The sequence below is a fragment of the Pezoporus occidentalis genome, unplaced genomic scaffold (genome assembly GCF_034315485.1).
Source record: "Pezoporus occidentalis ecotype Australia unplaced genomic scaffold, CSIRO_AGI_Poc_V1 ctg386, whole genome shotgun sequence".
Classification (NCBI taxonomy): Eukaryota; Metazoa; Chordata; class Aves; order Psittaciformes; family Psittacidae; genus Pezoporus; species Pezoporus occidentalis.
In genome coordinates this window covers 114908-131460 of record NW_026915709.1, presented here as the reverse complement: position 1 = coordinate 131460, position 16553 = coordinate 114908, and the positions used below count along the sequence as shown (strand labels likewise).

Below are 16553 nucleotides of genomic sequence, written 5' to 3'. Positions count from 1 at the left end.
CTTCCCCGGCGCGCAGCGGCGAGAGCCCGACGGGGAGCCCGGTCCTGTGCCCGGGCCGCTCTGAGCTGCCGCCCGCTCCCCAGGGCAGCAGCACCAAGGAGCTGCGCTGCTTTCATCTACAAACACCAGGCTGGGCGAGGGAGCCCCGGCCCGCGCTGCTCCTGGCTCCACACGCGCATTCCTCCCGCCAGAACCGGGCTGGACGCGGCTCCTCACGGCGGGAGCGGAGCAGGGGCTGTTCCAGGAACGCGGGGAACAGCCGGAGCTGCCCCTTCCCGGAAGGGCTCTCGGCCTCCAGCCGCAGAGCACAGGGAGACCTCGGCTGTCCCCAGGGGCCGGGCTGCACGTGCGGGGAGCTGAGCAGCCGCACAGACCCACACCGGGCTGTGGGAGGGACAGACAGGGACAGGCTCCCAGCCTCAGCCCTCCTGCACCCCAGCCAGCGAGGAACTGCCCAGACACTGCAGGGTCCAGCACCCAAACCCCCCCTCTCACCATGGCTTTAACCTGCCCGAGGGGAGACTGAGATGAGCTCTTAGGCAGAAGCTCTTCCCTGGGAGGGTGCTGAGGCCCTGGCACAGGGTGCCCAGAGCAGCTGTAGCTGCCCCATCCCTGGCAGTGCTCAAGGCCAGGTTGGACACAGGGGCTTGGAGCAAGCTGCTCCAGTGGAAGGGGTCCCTGCCCGTGGCAGGGTTGGAACTAGAGGGGCTTTAAGGTCCCTTCAAACCAAACCATTCCAGGATTCCATGTGACAGGAAGGGCAGAATCCTCCACAGCCCAGCCTCCCACAGGCAATGCTGTGGGCAGGAGACCCCACAGCATTGGGGGGTCCCTATAAAAGTGCTTTATTTGAGTACAGAGGGAAGGGCTGCTCCATGAGTCCACCCCAGCACCGGGCCGGGCGCCCTCCAGTCCCCACAAGGTCTCAGCGTGTCCGTGCGCAGCTCATGGACACGGCTCAGTCCTGCACGTCCTGCCCCACACAGCAGCTCCGCTACTCGGTGGCCTCGGGGATGACGCTCAGCAGCAGCGTGTCGTGGCCGCGCCGCAGCAGCAGGGTCAGGCTCTGCTGTGTCCGCACCGCCTCATACACGTCCTCGGCGCGGCGTGACGCCTGCCCGTTGATCTCCAGCACCACGTCACCTGCCTTCACCCCGGCCCTGCGGCACAGTGACACAAGCACACGGTGGGTGAAGCAGGCGCTTCCCAGGAGCAAAGAGCACTGGGCACCACGAGGAGGCTTGTACCTGAGCCAGTGGGACACCAAACCGGGGCAAGGGCCACCAGTTGGTTTCTGCTGCACATCAGCCCCAAGTCCTGCTGCCCTGGAGCAAACCAGAGCTAAATACATCCCACCCCACATAGCTGCTCCCTCAGGCCACCCCCAAGGTACAGGGCGCTTACTGATGGGCTGGAGAGCCGATGATCACCTTGTGGATTAGCACTCCATAGGAGACGTCGGGGAAGCTGGGGTCCCGCAGCTTCAGCTCAGCCAGGATGCTGCAGGGGGAAAGTCAGTATCAGGAAAGGAGCTGGGCGGCAGAGCAGGGCTCTCACCCCACCCCAGCTACACAGGACCTCTCCTCCTGCCTCCCTGACATTGCCAAGCACAAGCACACAGCTGCAACCCCCACGAGCACCCCAACACCATCATCCTGCCAAAACCCAGAGGACAAAGTGCTGACTGTGCCCGGGAGGGATGGAGCTAATAGAGCAGCTGCCAGCCGGGTCACATACACGTCCCTGTCTAAGCAGCCCCAGGTCAGGTGCCCTCCTTGGTGTCAGATCCATTCTGCCGCTGCAGTTCCACTGCTCTGCTTTTGGGGGCAGGACAAGAACAAAAGCTGGGGCCCTGCTGTTGCCAGAGGTGTCAAGCAGAGGTAAACCTGCTCCTCTCCTCCAGAGCCTACAGACTGAACACCCCCGGTTCCTCCTACCCCCCCAGTGCTGGCTTAAATTGTGCACCCCTCCCTGCTCCTCACACTGTGCTGTGCAAGCTGCACCCCCCTTTCCGATGTCACAGGATCACAGCAAGGCTGGGGTGGGAAATGAACCTCTGGGAATCACCCTCCCCAGGCCCTGCTCAAGCCAGCTCAGCCCAGGACTGTGTCCAGGGAAGCTTTGGGCATCTGCAGCGTTGGTGACGCTCTGACCTCTCTAGGTGCCTGTGCCAGGCTTCTGCCACTGTCCCCACAGTGACAAAGTGGCTCCTTGTGCTCAGATGTAGTCCCATGTGTTCCAGTTTGTGCCCCCTGCTCTGGTCCCGGCTCTGGGCACTCACAGAACAACCACGCCACGTGTTCTGCTCCATAACTGAGTCATTCCGCCCCCACCTCAGGAGCTCCACGTGTCCTCGGGCAGGCCTCTGACAACGGTCCATGTGCGCCAGGCCGCAGCTGGGCTCCCACATGCCAGAGGCTCTGCCGAGTACCAGCACCATCTACTGGGCACCGGCCGAGCATCCAGCAATGCGGAGCGTTCCCCAGCCACCACTGCCTCCGTCTCACAGCGACCCTCTCCTCCGCTGGTGTGGCAGGCAGGACCCCAGCCCCTGCTCGTGGTGCCCAGAGCTGCAGGCAGGACCCCAGCCCCTGCTCGTGGTGCCCAGAGCTGCAGGCAGGACCCCAGCCCCTGCTCGTGGTGCCCAGAGCTGTAGGCAGCCCTTCCCAAACCAACCAACACACCAAAGCCACCGGAGCTTTGGGAAGGGCAGAGCGCAGCCCTCAGAGGTGCTCCTGCCCAGCATGCTACAACCACCAAGCCAAGGCGCATGCTAAGCCCCAGGTAAAGGTCTCTCAAGAGCTGGCTGCAGAAGCCAAGGAACCAGAGCGGGCACCTCTGTCCTTGGGAGGGGGAGCTGCTCCCAGGAGAGCTCCCAACACGTGCTCCTCATGCATCCCTGGTGCTGCCGTCAGCATTCAGGTGAATGCTGCTGCAGCAGCTCCCTCCTGTCCCACAACCCTGAGCAGAGCTCCAGGCAGGGCTGTCATCAGCAGGGCTCAGCTCCCACTGCCTGCAGGGCACCTCTCAGGGTGTTTGGCCACAGGCATGTCTTGGGCACCCACTGAAGCAAGGGGTGATCCTTCTCTCTGCCCAAGCAGGCTGTTTGTCTGCAGCCCTCTGCTGACCAGAACGCTCCTTGAGATGCAGCAGTAATACAGGACCCTCCCCAAGCCACAGCCAGGAGCGTGAAGAGTCTCAGACCCACAAGAAGTTATCCCCTTCCCACCTGCCAGGGCTGTACCGGTTAACACCACGATGTGCTCCTTCCAGAGGCAGCACCCAGGAGCCTCCTATCACACCAGCAGCAGCCACGCTGTGTGTGCTCACAGAGCTGCTCTCCTGCCTTCCTCCCGCTCCCCCAGCTGCCCCTCCTGCAACCACAGTGGTCAGGGCTCACTCCGGAAGCCCCATGTTACAGAAGTGCTTCTGCACCACAATCCCCAGCAGACCCCCCCTCACCAAGGGTACCGCTTGCCCAACTCTGATCACAATGTTCCGCTGCCCCTCGTGTGTCTGTTACACAACGTTTCTGGTGGTTTCACCTTCCTGCTGTGCTGCAAAGGGCCCTGATCCAACTCCTCTGAGTCACAACTACCCTGGAGGGAGTTACAGCTTCTGCCACACATGTAGAAACCTGCAAGCTTCTCATTGACCCCTGACACAGCCTTGGAGCCTACACACAACATGAGCACAGAGATCTCAGCGTGAATGCTTCAGCCCTCCCCACACCAGGCACTCCCAGTTTGGAAGATCCCATCACAGTCACCATGCCCCACAACAAGAGCAGCCTTAGAACACGCACCTGGGTGTAAGAGTCAGCATCATCACCCCAATGTAGCGGCGCTTTGTCTCTGTGCTGCCAAACCAAGAGCCTGTCAAAGGAAATGACATGGAATGACCCACATGCACTGGGAGCAGTGCTGGGCTGTCATAGAGCCCACACACCCCACAGCAGACAGCGGCTGTGGGGTCATTCTGATGCCCAACTAACACCTGATCTAAGCTGCATTCACCAGGTGGAGTTTCACATTACTGCAACTGTGCTGCTTTGAGCTGTTGGCTTTTGGACTGAGAATACCCCTTCAGTGTCAGCATGAGAACCCCTGCACAGTGTCAGCATGTCAGACGGCATCCCAGAGCAGCAAAGCCAGGCAACATTTGACACCACTGACATAACTGCCTGTCCTTTCCAATACAGCTGAATCTGGCGCCTGCATTTCCATCAGCACACACAAGGCAATGGAAGAGGCAAAGGGAGGTTCGTGCCAGGTGGGAGAATCTTCTTACCTGCAATGCTCTGCTTGCTCTGCTCAGAGGTGGTGCCTGGAGCCCAGCGGTCCCAGAGCTTCCCTCTTCCCTCCCCCAGGACCCAAGCATGAGGCTCCCCACTCACTTTTGCGGTGCTCCTCCTTTTGCAGGAACTTCCGCAGCCGGTCAGAGGGGATGGCAAAGGAGATGCCTGATGTCACCTTCATGGTGTTCACCCCAATCACTTCACCGTCCTGCAGGGGAGCAGGCACTGCGCTATCCCACTGCATCCTCGTGGAGAGGGCAACCACTGTGCAAGCCTGGAGTGCTGCATGTGTGCCCACCCCCTCCCTGCCTCCTGCTTCTGCAGCCTGCCTGGCCCTGCCAAGCTGAGCAGAGACCAGTCCTGAAGCTGCAGCCAGCACGGCCCTTCCCTGAGCCCTGCCAGCAACAACCAAGCCGCATGCACCAGGCAGGGCTCAGCTGTGCCACAAAGTCCCATGGACTCAGGCTCCCTCAAACAGGCACTGCACAGGGCTGAGCCCCGGCTCCTCCTCTCAAGGAGCCTGATGCATGCACAGTCCCCCCCTCCCAGCAGCTGCAGCACCCACACATGCACCCACCAAGGCAGAGGGCACCCGGCACCACTGCCCCAGCCACGGCTGCCCCAGGAACTTACCAAGTTGACGAGGGGGCCCCCGGAGTTCCCAAACTGCAGCAGAGGAGAGAGCAGTAAAGAGGCCATAAAGCAACGTCCTCACACAGCAGGACCCAAGGCAGGGAGGCAGCGTCCAAAGAGCGGGGTCAGGCTGAGGAACGCAGCCAAGGCCTGGGTGACCGGCCAGAATCCCTGCATCTCCCAGTGCTCCCAGCTTCCTCTGACCTCATGGCACCCACAGCCCTTCCCCAGCTCCCCCCTCCCCAAAGAGGGCAGCAGGATGAGGTGCCAACCCTCCGAGCTCCCCTTACATCGATGGCAGCGTCGGTCTGGATGTATTCCATGTCGGAGGCGGCAAGGCCCAGCTCCCGGCTGCCCCGCTGCGCAGAGCTGACGATGCCGGAGGTGATGGTGTTCTGCAGGGCGAAGGGGCTGCCCATGGCCACCACGAACTCTCCCTGCCGCACCTCGGAGGAGCGCCCAAGGGGCAGCGTGGGCAGCGGGTGCTGCAAGAGAGGAGGGCGGTGAGCGGGTGGGAGGGACGGAGGGAGCATCTCCAGAAGCAGGATGCGCACCTTCGGCTTGATCTTGATGGTAGCGATGTCTGCGACCTGGTCAACGTCCTGCACCACGGCATCGTACTGCTCCCCGCTGGCCAGCTTCACCCGCACGCGCCGCCGGTTCGCCACCACGTGAGCGTTGGTCACAATGAGCCCGTCCGGAGACACCAGGAAGCCAGAGCCATTGGAGATGGGCACCTCGCGGCCCGAAAAGGGATGCCTGCAAGGTGGGAGCAGGTCAGGGAGGGGTGGCAGGGACCCTGAGGTGACTGGTGGGGACTACAGGGAGGGCACACAGGGGCCAGGCTGGGAGGCAGTGGGGGATAGTGAGGATGCCTGGGCTACAGCGTGACGGGAGCAACTCCTTCATTCCCCATGTGGAGAGTGAACAACCAGGCACGCAACTGGGGAGCAAGCAGGAAGAATGAGAAGTCCACGCACAAATGGAAAGGTGCAATCCCACTGGGAAGCATGGTGGGAAGCTAACAAGAGCAGAGCTCTTGTGGACTCTTTGGGAAAGGGTAGCAGGAGGTAGGTAGGAGGGGTTGTGATCTGCACAAAGAAGTAGCCTGAACACACAGAACCTTGCCCTGGAGCAGGTAACAACCACCTGGGAGGTGATGAATACATGTTCTGTAGGTAGCCAGAGGAAGGCTCAGAACTGCAGATTCTGGTCCCCATGGGAGACAACAATCACCCTGACCTCTGTGGGTGACCCCAGCCTGGCGCTGAGCTTGATCTCTTCAACCTAAACCCATCTGTGACTATGAAAAGCGAAGTCATGCTCCCGAGAAAGGGATCCTGTGCCACGGGACAGCCTGGAGCCGCTGCCGAGAGGCAGCTTTGCTCACACGGCCCTGTAGGACTCAAGGGCGGCAGCTCAGGGGCACCGCGTCCCTGCAGCAGAGGACACGTGCTGAGGCTGCCTGTGCAGGCAGCGGGCAGAGGGGACGGAGAGGTCCCTCCCGGGCCACTTGTGAGATCCCACCCGCGCCATGCCCGGTTCCGGCTGCAAGGGATACCAGGCAGGGAGGCCGCGGGCGGGGCTGGGGTACGGGCTGCTCCGTGCGGGGAGCCGGGAGCGGGGCTGTGCCGGCGGGGCACGGTGAGGACCGGCCGGAGCCTCCCCGAAGGGGCAGGACCGGGACAGGATCAAGAGGGACCCCCCGCGGGGACCGGGCTGCGCGGGGACGAGCCGGTACCTGCCCATGATCTCCACATAGACCAGCGCGGGCGCCGTCTTCTCCACCACGTCAGCGATGAAGTTGAAGGCGGCGCGGGGCGAGGCGGGCGGCGGCGCGGGCACGGCGGCGCGCAGCGCGGGCAGAGCGGGCCGGTGCCCCTCGCCCTGCCGGGCCCACAGCAGCAGCAGCGCCGCCGTCCCGGCACCCAGCGCCGCCGCCAGCGCCCGGCCCCCGGCGGAGGAGTTGGGGGGCGGAGGTGAGGGGGAGGGAGGCGGCGGGAGCGGGGGGACGGCGGCGGCCCCGCACAGCGCCCGGTACCACCGCTCCGCCCCCGGCCGCAGCGCGGCCCGCGCCCACCGCGCCAGCGCCGCCATGCTGCTGCGGGGCTCACGTGCCGCCCTGCCGCAGGGCACGCCGGGACGTGTAGTCCCGAGGCGGAAGGATGACGGACGCGGCAGCGGCGCCGCGGGGCACGCTGGCAGCTGTAGTCACGCAGCGCCAGGAGCCGTTGGTGGCGGAAGGCAGAGAGCAGCTCAGCAGGGTTAATGGGCTCATCGGGCTCACCGGGTCCACCGGTTGCTCCCCCCCCGCGCCGAAGGGGCTCGGTGACAGAGAGAGGCACCGGGGTGCGGCGCGGTGCACGCCGGGAAGGCGCCGCGGCTCCCAAGCTGCCCCGCGCGGGCAGGCGGGCGGCCGCGGGGGAAGATGGCGGCGGGTGTGGAGCGCCCCTGAGGTACCGGCTGCGGCGGGGATGGAGCCTCCCTCGGCGCCGGGCCCCGAGCGGCTCTTCGACTCGCACCGGTGAGAGCCCCGGCGGCCCCTCGCTGCCTCGCGGGGAGCTCGGCGGGGAGAGGCCCGCGTGGGAAGGCGGCGTGTCCGGGGGGGGGCGAGGCCCGCTGCGGAGGGGGTGTCCTAAGGGAACCCTGTGGGGAGGACCGGGATGTCCCGGGAGGGGCGGGTGGCGCAGCGCGGCCCCGTCCCGCCGCGCTCAGGCCGCTCCGCTGCTTTTGGCACCGCAGGTTTCCGAGCGATGGGTTCCTGCTCCTGGCCCTGCTGCTCTACGCGCCCGTGGGGCTCTGCCTGCTCGTCCTACGTCTTTTCATCGGCGTGCACGTCTTCCTGGTCAGCTGCGCCCTGCCCGACAGCGTCCTGCGGCGGTGCGTGCGGCTCGGCGGGCGGCGGGGGCTGCTGGAGGGGCGGGGGTTGCCCTCGCCCGGGAGGAGGGGTCCTGAGCCGCGGGGCTTGGCTCGTGCAGAGGTTCACAAGGAGCTTTTGGAACTGCTCCCAGACCCATGAAGGCACCTTCTCTGCCAAGACCAGAGCAGGAGGCTGCCTCTTGAGTGCCCAAGGATTGATCCAGAGCACTTGGATCAGTGCAGATCCTGTGGTGGTTGCTGCCCCTGTTCCATGCTGCAGCAGCAGCTCTGCAGGCAGCCTGCAGCCCCTGCTCTTACCCCAGCAGTTCCCATCCCAGATGCCTGTTCCCTCATGCCCCCTTTGAACCAGTGTCCTTTGTCCAGTCACATGGATTCCCAGGTCTCCTCTGTTTGCTGGATGTGCAGCCAGTGATGGCTCAGGCCCCAGGATGTGAGGAAGCTGCTTCCCCCCAGGTTCATCGTGCGGGTGATGTGCTCGGTGCTGGGACTGTGCGTGCAGCAGAGCGACCCCCGGCTGCGTGACGCCGGCGTCAGGGTCTACATCGCCAACCACGTCACGCAGTTCGACCACAACGTCATCAACCTCCTCACCTCCTGCAACACGGTGAGCGGCTGGCGGGAGCCTCCCTGGGGTCCGGAGGGTTCCTTCTCCTGGAGAAGGGCACAGAGAGCCCTGTCAGAACCCAGGTGTTGCCCTGGTCTCCTTCGGTTCTCATTTATCAATCCACAAGCCTGGAGTTCTTTGTGGTTCAGTGTCACGCTCTTGGGCATTGCATAAAAACTGGAGCAGGGTGAGGAGGAGCAGGAAGTGTTAGAATGGGTATTGATTTTATTGAAAGAGACTGGCAGATCCCAGCAGCTGCATCTCTTTTGGGTAGGTGCTCTCAGAAGCAGGGCTGGATGTGAGGCTATTCCCCCAGCACTGGGTTTCCCCCTCACTGGCTGTGAGTGGAGCTGTGTGGTGGGGTGGTGGTGCTGGGGTTCTGCTGGGCTGCTGGTTGTGTAACTCCCTCTGCTCTTGTGAAATCCCCTAAGTGTGGCATTCCTGAGTCAGCTGGCTCTAAACGTGCCTGTGAGTGAGTTGGTAGGTCCTATATCCTGAACAGCAGTGGATTTGCTCCTTACCTGGAGAAAAGTAATTCTTGGGAGTAGCGTGTCCTTTGCCAAGTGTGTCAGGAACCTCTAGAGAGAGCACTGGGAAACACGGTTGTTGCCCAGGGCAGGGTGAGTTTGTTTCTCTGGCAGACAAGGTACAGCCTGAACTGTAGATCAGGAATCAAACACCTGAGGACTTGGGGCCGGGCAGTAACGTGCTCTCTGCTGTAGTGCCTTTAGCCAGCAGGCTGTTCCCTTGCCCCAAGAGGGGTCTCTGCTGATAAGCAGGAGCGTTGTTTCCTGTTGTCTGGTGGGAAGTAGCGCCTGGGGGGAGGACATGACAGGACAGGGTTCCTCTGACTCTTGTTTTCCCTTGCAGCCTGCCCTGAACAGTGCCCCTGGTTTCATCTGCTGGTCACGAGGGTTCATGGAGCTAGGAGTGAGCGGGAGCCGAGCAGAGCTGGTGGATTCCTTGAAGGCATATTCATCCCACAGAGGGAACCCCCCGCTGCTGCTGTTCCCAGAGGAGGCAGCCACCAACGGGCGGGCTGGGCTGCTCCACTTCAGGTACCGGAGCAGCCGCTGCTGTGACACAGAGTGCTTGGGTTTGGCTTTGGGGTCATTCCCTGTGGAATTCCTCCTTTCCAGCTCCTGGCCGTTCTCAGTGTCGGACGTAGTGCAGCCTGTCGCCCTGCAGGTGCTGAGGCCTTTGGTCACTGTGGTGAGTGGGGGCACAGGGCAGGGGGGCTGTGCAAGCTGGGCTCTGTGATGGTGCCGTTAATCCTGCTTTGAAGCCTGTGGGAGATGCAGCCTGGCCTCGTGTCCTCTTACCCAGGGACTGGCTCCTCAGTGCTAACGCTCTTTTCCCAGTGCCTTTCCCAGGAAACTTGCACCAAGTCCATACTCTTGTAGTCACACTGGCAGGTTTGTGAGGTGCTTTAGTGGCTCAGCTGCCTAGCAGTGTGCTATCTGGGTTCTGGGACCGCAGCATCCTTGTGTCATGTCTCCTCTTTGTGAGCTCCCTGCTGTTAAAGTCTCTTGACAGAGTAGCTCCAGTCACCTTGGAGAATGGCTGATGTGCCAAAGGTTGGCCACGCTCTCTGGGTACATTCTTGAACTCCCAAGTGCAGACATGAGCATGATGCAACATCAGCTTCAGAGAAGTGGCAAAGTTCATGCTGCTGATGCTGGTGCTGCTGAACAGGCTGCAGTAAACTGTTCTTAGCTTGCATACAGAGGGAGATCTTGTTGCATTTCTGATTGTGTGTTTTATGAATCTACTTGGTTAAAAGATACATTTTACATTTGTCTGACGTTTAGTTGGTTCTCTATTGTCCATCTGCTTAAGGCAGTAGATGGACTTTGGATAAGGCACAGTGGATGGATTTAGAGGTATTGCAAGGATTTTTCAAGGGAGGCTCTTGACGGGGATTAGTTCTTTGCCAGTGTCATTTAGTGCTTCCACTGGCTGCAGGGGACAGCGCTGAGACCTCTGCTGCTGAGGTTCAGGGTGGGGGATGATGAGGAAGTTGTATCACTGATCCAGGGAGCCACCAGCAGCAGCAGGTGCGTGGCAGGGACCTGTGGTGTGAGTGCTGTGTGGTGCACAACGGTGCTGGGTGTGATGGTGAGAGCTGGGAACACGCTCTGCAGAGCCCTGGCAGCCCTGCAGCCAAGAAAGTGGGGCAGTAGTAGAGGGAGTTCAAGGAGGCCACAAGCATGAGGCAGGATCCAGATAGCAACTCAGCAGGATCAGCTCAGCAAAGGTGGTGCTGTGGGTGGCTGCCTGCACTCCGGAGAAAGGGTGCAGGAGTGGAGGGGTGTTAGCTGTGGGTGACAGCACACAGCAGCAGGCTCTGCACGTGCTCAGGCTAAATGCTGCTTCTGTTCAAGTTCAGTGGTGGGTTAAGATGCAGTTTTCTAACAGTGAGGACCCTACATTTTTGAATGACTAATCAAGAGGAGTGGGAGAGTTCTGGTCTGGACTGCTGATGGGGAACATCTTACCTGTCCTTTGGCTCTGGCTTCTCCAAGGAATTGTGTGAGATGTGATAGGTTGTCTGTGCATCCCTTCCTTCATGAATGCTGGGGAGAACAGCATGCACATGGCTGCAGATGTGTTTGAAGACACTGGTTATAGCTTGGCTCGGATTGCTGCCTCCAGAGGTTGAGCAGGGCTTTCTGCCCTAATTCATCCTGGTGGATTCCTTATGCAATTATAAACCGTCAGAAACTTGTGAAGACTGGGCTGGAGATGCAGCACTTTGAATGGCTCAGTCGGTGCCTTGCAGAAAGCTTTCTTAGGTACTTGTGTGACACATTGAGCTGAGCGAAGCACCGAGCTTGGAGTTCAGGAAGTTTGCCCAGCTTTGGTCACCTGGAGCCTTGGAGGAGGCATTGTTCTGTGGCACACATGGCCTGGGTTCAGCTGTGACAGCTTCCTTCTTCCTGGTACCTGGTGCAGTGCTGGGCTTGGAGCTCAGGCTGGAACACTGCTGGTAACACACGGGTGGTTTAGTTGTTGCTGGGGATCAGTCAGCTGGTGCTGAGCAATTGGGTTGGGCATCACTTGTGTTTATTCTTACTTTTGCCTTCCTTTCTTAGCTTTATATTCTCTCCCCTTGTTATTTCCCATAGTAGTAGTGGTAGTTTTGCGTTACACTTTAGTTATTGAGCTGTTCCGAACTCAACCCCTGGGGTTCACATTCCTTCCATCCTCCTTCCATCCTGCCCAGCTGCTGGTGCTGAGCTACTGCCCAGGGTTCAGCCATGACAGGAAGGCAGTGGAGCTTGAGTGTGGCTATGGTTATTACTGTGAGGATTTGGCTGTAGGTTTCTGAGATCTGTCCATCTGGGAGATGAGACTTCTTTATAAAGTCACCTGCAGTGGTTGTGGTTTCTGGGCTTTCCTCCTTACAGCACCTCTCACCAGGCTGTGGAATAAACCAGGCCTGGGGCCTGTCTTGGACTCGTAGAACTGTTTGGCTGGAAAATACCTTTATGCTTAGTCCACCCATTACCCCAGGACTGCCACGTCCACTGCTGAACCATGTCCTCAAGGGCCTCGTGTACACATCATTTGAATCCCTCCACCACTGCCCTGGGCAGCCTGTTCCAGTGCTGGATGAGCCTTTCAGGAGGGAGTGGTTCCTAATCTCCATCTAAATCTCCCTTGGTGCATATTGAGGCCGTTGCCTCTGGTCCCATCCCTTGTTCCTTGGGAGCAGAGACCCACCAGCATCCCGATGGAGCCCTGCCCAGCTCCTGTTTTGTGGATGCAGCCTCATTGTGCTCTCTTCCCCAGAGTGTGGCTGACTCCTCCTGGATTGCAGAGCTGCTCTGGACCTTCTTTGTCCCCTTCACAGTATATCAAGTAAGGTACTATCCCTCTCTCTTTCATTTGGGGCAGGGCATGGGGTGGACAGAGCTTGTGATAGTGGGAGATTTTCTGGTACTGCTGGTGCACCCCTCACTGTGGTTTCAGCATGGCTTTGCTTACTGTTACTTGGTCCATGCCAGGTCCAGTTGCTGGCCCAGCTTCTGAAGCAAAGTGGGCCTGGTTCCTGTATTGAGTTGGGGAAGGAGAGGAGTCTCCCAGGGCTTTTATGTCAAATACGCTGGGTATAATTTTGAAGCTGGCTGCTCCGCTGTAACTCACCCCAGGGTTCCTCAGGTCCCATGGGTAATTCCCTGCAGTCCCTTGTGGATTGCAGAGGGGGTTTGAACACCTCTCTGGGGCCCTGGTGAGCCCAGACAGGCTGAGAGCTTTGGTGTGATAAGGGTTCATAGGCAGCAGAAGGAGTCACATTCAAGAGTCCTGCTGATCTGTTTTCTACTTGCATGTAAGTGGCAGTGGCTCCTCATCTGGGGCCTTTCTGGGAACTTCATTAGGACATACTTGGCATGTTACACTTGAGCGCTAACAGATTCAATGAGCAGCTTTGTTTTCCAAACCGTGTCTTTCCCTAAACTCTGCAGCTTATGTTGAGGTTTCACACTCAGCTTCTGTGGGGGTTTCACACTCACCAGATGGGGAGAGGCTTGGGGCGAGCTGCGGTGGGGCTGCAGGGGTGGTCCCCCCCCCACAGCCAGCCCGGTGCTGTTGTCCGCTTTAGGTGGCTGCCGTCCGTCCCCCGGCGCGTGGAGGAGCCGAGCGAGGACTTTGCACTGCGGGTACAGGAGGTAGGATGGAGCAGTGCCCACCGGAGAGGGTGGGCGCAGAGCTGCAGGGGGTGTTCCTGGGTGGGTCCATTTGGGTGATGGGAGCTCTGGCCCCAGTTTATTGCCCCTTCCAATGACATGGTTTTTCCATGGTCTGTTCGCTGCCCCCTTCCTTCCTGTCTGTTCGCAAGGCTCTGCCCATCGAGTTCAGACCTTTCGCTCCCTTTCCATAATCCCACAAGTCAAACAAAGCAGTTGGTTCTCCACCTTTCCCTTATGTGCTGGGTGCCTCATAGCTCCTGTACCAAGGATCTTGTATCTCCCTGTCAGCCTATTTTGGCAGGATGATATTGACAGCTCCTGGTCCTTTATGCACTCCATGCAGGCTCTGGAGAAATCAGTTCCCAGTCCTCTTGCCCTCGCTGTGGCTCCATTCAGGCCTGTACATGTGCTGCACTCCCCTGCAAGCTGGGAATGCTGGGGTCATATGTGTTGTGTGTCATGTACATGTGCCTCTTCTCTGCATCTGTGCAGCTCTTGGCCATGGAGCTGGGTGTGGTATCCACACGGCTCACTGCAGCAGACAGAACCGAGCACATGAAGAGGCTGAGACACACATCGCTGTTCCCCTTTGCCCCAGGTGGGTGTCCTGGGTCATGTCCTCACCAGGGAACTGCCACTTGGGCTCTGCCATCGGAGAGGCCTCAGGCTGTTCTTGGCTGCTCGTGCATGGAGAGAGAGGAGGAGGCGTGTTTGGGAGCAGGGGCTATGGGTGTTCTCTGGGCTGAAGTTGGAGTTGGCTGCCAGGGCGAGCACTGCCACTCCTGCGCACAGACGTGGTGGTTGTGTGGAGGACGTCCAGCTTGCTTACCGTGGCAGCTTGTACTAGAGCAAGTGGAGCTGTAGCAGCTCAGAGGCCATGCTGTTGTTGCAGCCTCGAGCCAGGCGCTGGCAGCGCGGCGCCGGGTGCCGTCCGGCCTGGCTGGAGCTCCTGAGGATGGGCGCATCGCGGCGATGGCGCAGCAGGTCAAGGAGGTGCTGCCTCACGTGCCTCTGGAGGTCATCAGGATAGACCTGGGTAAGCCGTGCCTGCTATTAGGAGGGACACAGCATCACCTTCCACACTGTGATACCTGAGAGCAGAAACCTTGTCCCTGCTGTGCTGTAGAGCACAAAGGCAGCAAGGGTGTGAGTGTCCCAGTATGGCAGCTCCCTGTAACAGATCTTCCTTGTTCCTACAGCCCAAACCAACTGTGTGGACACCACCATTGCCAACTTGCTGGAGGGGAGAATATCCTTCTTCCCTGACAGTAAGGAGGCTGGTACTGACCTGCCCGCCCCAGCTACCTCCCAGGCTCCAGCTGCTTCTGGCATCCAGGGCTCCGCAGCTGAGCCTTCTTCCAAGGTACTTTTGGTGGTTGCATTGTCTCTTCTGGTGTGATGGCTCATAGCCAGAGCATGATGGTCTGTGTCTTGCACTAGCCATGGGCTCAGGGGATGGAGCGTTGTAAAGTGAAGGCTGACCTGGCACTGCAGAGCCACTGGGGAGCTCTGGGATCTGGATGTGTCCTGATGGCTCCTGTGCGTTGTGTTCCAGGCAGCTGCAAAGCAGTTTGCCAAGTCCCCTGTGGAGCGGCACCTGTCCCTGCAGGAGCGAAAGCGAGCGCTTTACGACTACGCCAGGAGGTAAGAGCCCCGCTCCAGCCCTGGCAGAGCCCCCACACCCCCCAGCAGCACCCAGGTACCTCCAGGCAAGGGCGAGCCTTGTGTCCTCCCATGCTCTGGCACAGGGACAGGGGCTGGGCAGAGCTTTGTCTGCATCCCCTTGTCATTCCTGGGCTTCTGTGTTTGGGGACTAGGTGTGATTGAAGCTGTTTGCCAGAAGCTGCTGAGGGGCAGGCATAGCAAAAACCCTCAGTTGTTCTTTGGTGCAAGGGACTTGACTGATAGAAGCCATTGTGGGCCTGCAGTGAGAACTGATGCTGTGGGCACTCATTTCAGACAGGAGTTGGCTGTTTGGCAGGAGGGGGAGAGTGCAGTTCAGGTTCCTCAGTGTCAGTGGAGAAGTGCAGGGACCAGGGAGCGAGTCTGACACCTGTGTGGGGTTTTAATAAGGAAGATCCTGGAACCAGTGTCCAGTTCTGGTGCTGGGTCTGGTGTAGAGGAGATGCAGGAGTTTCAGGCAGTTTGCCTGGGTCCCCTGTAGAGCAGCACCTGTCCCTGCAGGAGCAGAAGTGAGCGCTCTATGACTGCAGAGTGCACAGAGCTTGGTAGGGTCTGTGGGAAGGGGAGAACCACTCTGGTGCTCCAGGAGAGCCAGGAGAAGGTTGCAGAGGCTCAGGGATCCCATAGACCTCTGAGATCAGCTTCTCTCTGCTACTGAGAGAAGGAAATTCCCATGTCTGGAAGCTGAAGTAAGGCAAATCTTCAGTGCCCATTTCTAGAGGGCTGGTCCCAGGTGGCTCTGGGTAGCTCCTGGTCACCAGGGATTTGGTTCCAACAGCTGTTTTTCTGAAAGATGATAGCAGTTCAGAGGATTTCCATCTCAGAATAGTCCTGTGCCACAGACAGTGGTAGACTGAACTGAGAGTTGTACCCCAGGCCTTATGGGAGCATGGAGACGTTGAGGGCTGGATCCACTGGTCATGATCTTTTCAGCAGCAAAGAACAGAGGGTGGGAGTCCTTTCCTGTGGATACCCAACCTGACTTCTTGCTGCTCTGCATGATCCTTTCCTGAGGCTCTTCTGCCTGCTGGCTATGGAATAGTGATCCCTGCTCCTGAGAGAGGAAGGGGTTTGGGAAGGCACTTGGGCTCCTCCATGTCTGTACTCCAAAGGGCCCGATGTGCTGTCCCAGCCTCTGAGCAGGTGTGTGTGTGTGTCTGGAGTTCCTGATGACAGCGGCCCCCCGTCACTCAGTGGTTCAGGCTCAGCTCAGGGCTCCCGAGTGCTGCTCTCCCCCGGCCGCTCCGGCATTCCCAGCGCCAGGCAGTTGTTCCCGGCTGGGCTGTGCTTTGTTCGTGCTCTGCAGAAGCTCGGGGTTGGGCGCAGGAGGGGGTGTCCCGCAGTGTCACTGCTCCGTCCGCTCTGCCTGTCCTGGCTCCAGCCAGAGCATTCTGCATGCCTCTGTCCAGCGACCTCCCTGCTTGTCCCCGGTGGTGCCCTGGTTCTGCCGCCGGCCGGGGTGGCCACGGTTTCCTGGGCTCTGGGCAAGCTTCAGACAGGCACGGCCCGGTGTGGGGAGCCCCGGGTGTGGGGAGGGCCCGGGCCGGCCTTGGCCCCGGTTGGGGGGTGTCACCCCAGGGCCCGGTGCTGCCCTGCGGGCTCGCCCTCCGCGGGCGGTGCCGCTGACGCCGGTGTCTCCCGCAGGCGGTTCGCGGAGCGGAGCGGCGCGGCGCGGCTCGGCGGGCCCTGACCGGCCCTGCGCGGCTCGGCGCGCCCCCTGGCGGCGGCGGCAATAAACGGCGGCAGCGTCTGGCGCGGCTCG

At 60.3% G+C, this 16553-nt stretch overlaps 3 protein-coding genes across 8 annotated transcripts in view; 2 read left to right on the top strand and 1 right to left on the bottom strand.

Moving 5' to 3' along the window:
- LOC134170636 (BCL2/adenovirus E1B 19 kDa protein-interacting protein 3-like) overlaps positions 1 to 16553 on the top strand; it is a 35833-nt gene that overhangs the window by 17077 nt on the left and 2203 nt on the right. The window lies entirely within an intron of this gene.
- On the bottom strand, positions 750 to 7064 carry HTRA2 (HtrA serine peptidase 2). Of its 2 annotated transcripts, XM_062632188.1 has the most exons (8): positions 6672 to 7061; positions 5485 to 5689; positions 5221 to 5415; positions 4931 to 4963; positions 4397 to 4505; positions 3806 to 3875; positions 1405 to 1500; positions 750 to 1160 (listed from the first exon to the last, which is right to left on the bottom strand). In XM_062632188.1, exons 1-8 carry the CDS (start codon positions 7025 to 7027, stop codon positions 995 to 997), a joined length of 1230 nt encoding a protein of 409 aa, XP_062488172.1. In that variant the 5' UTR covers positions 7028 to 7061; the 3' UTR covers positions 750 to 994. The 2 variants fall into 2 exon arrangements, with proteins under 2 accessions (XP_062488172.1, XP_062488171.1); XM_062632187.1 differs by having other exon boundaries at positions 5221 to 5689; positions 6672 to 7064.
- On the top strand, positions 7296 to 16541 carry AUP1 (AUP1 lipid droplet regulating VLDL assembly factor). Of its 5 annotated transcripts, XM_062632190.1 has the most exons (12): positions 7296 to 7454; positions 7673 to 7810; positions 8264 to 8414; positions 9285 to 9472; positions 9554 to 9626; positions 12210 to 12283; positions 13021 to 13087; positions 13601 to 13706; positions 14001 to 14144; positions 14308 to 14471; positions 14664 to 14752; positions 16436 to 16541. In XM_062632190.1, exons 1-12 carry the CDS (start codon positions 7405 to 7407, stop codon positions 16479 to 16481), a joined length of 1290 nt encoding a protein of 429 aa, XP_062488174.1. In that variant the 5' UTR covers positions 7296 to 7404; the 3' UTR covers positions 16482 to 16541. The 5 variants fall into 5 exon arrangements, with proteins under 5 accessions (XP_062488174.1, XP_062488175.1, XP_062488177.1 ...); XM_062632191.1 differs by lacking the exon at positions 9554 to 9626 and having other exon boundaries at positions 12210 to 12278; XM_062632193.1 differs by lacking the exon at positions 14001 to 14144.

Bases quoted from the DNA above. Each gene is read 5' to 3' on its own strand.
- AUP1 (XM_062632190.1), top strand. From the start codon at position 7,405: ATGGAGCCTCCCTCGGCGCCGGGCCCCGAGCGGCTCTTCGACTCGCAC. The intron at 9,627-12,209 runs GTGAGTGGGGGC...TCTCTTCCCCAG, and splicing joins TGAGGCCTTTGGTCACTGTG to AGTGTGGCTGACTCCTCCTG. The intron at 13,088-13,600 runs GTAGGATGGAGC...GCATCTGTGCAG, and splicing joins TTGCACTGCGGGTACAGGAG to CTCTTGGCCATGGAGCTGGG.
- HTRA2 (XM_062632187.1), bottom strand. From the start codon at position 7,027: ATGGCGGCGCTGGCGCGGTGGGCGCGGGCCGCGCTGCGGCCGGGGGCG. The intron at 3,876-4,396 runs GTGAGTGGGGAG...TTCCTTTGACAG, and splicing joins AAAGGAGGAGCACCGCAAAA to GCTCTTGGTTTGGCAGCACA. The intron at 1,161-1,404 runs GTAAGCGCCCTG...ACTGTGCCGCAG, and splicing joins ATCGGCTCTCCAGCCCATCA to GGCCGGGGTGAAGGCAGGTG.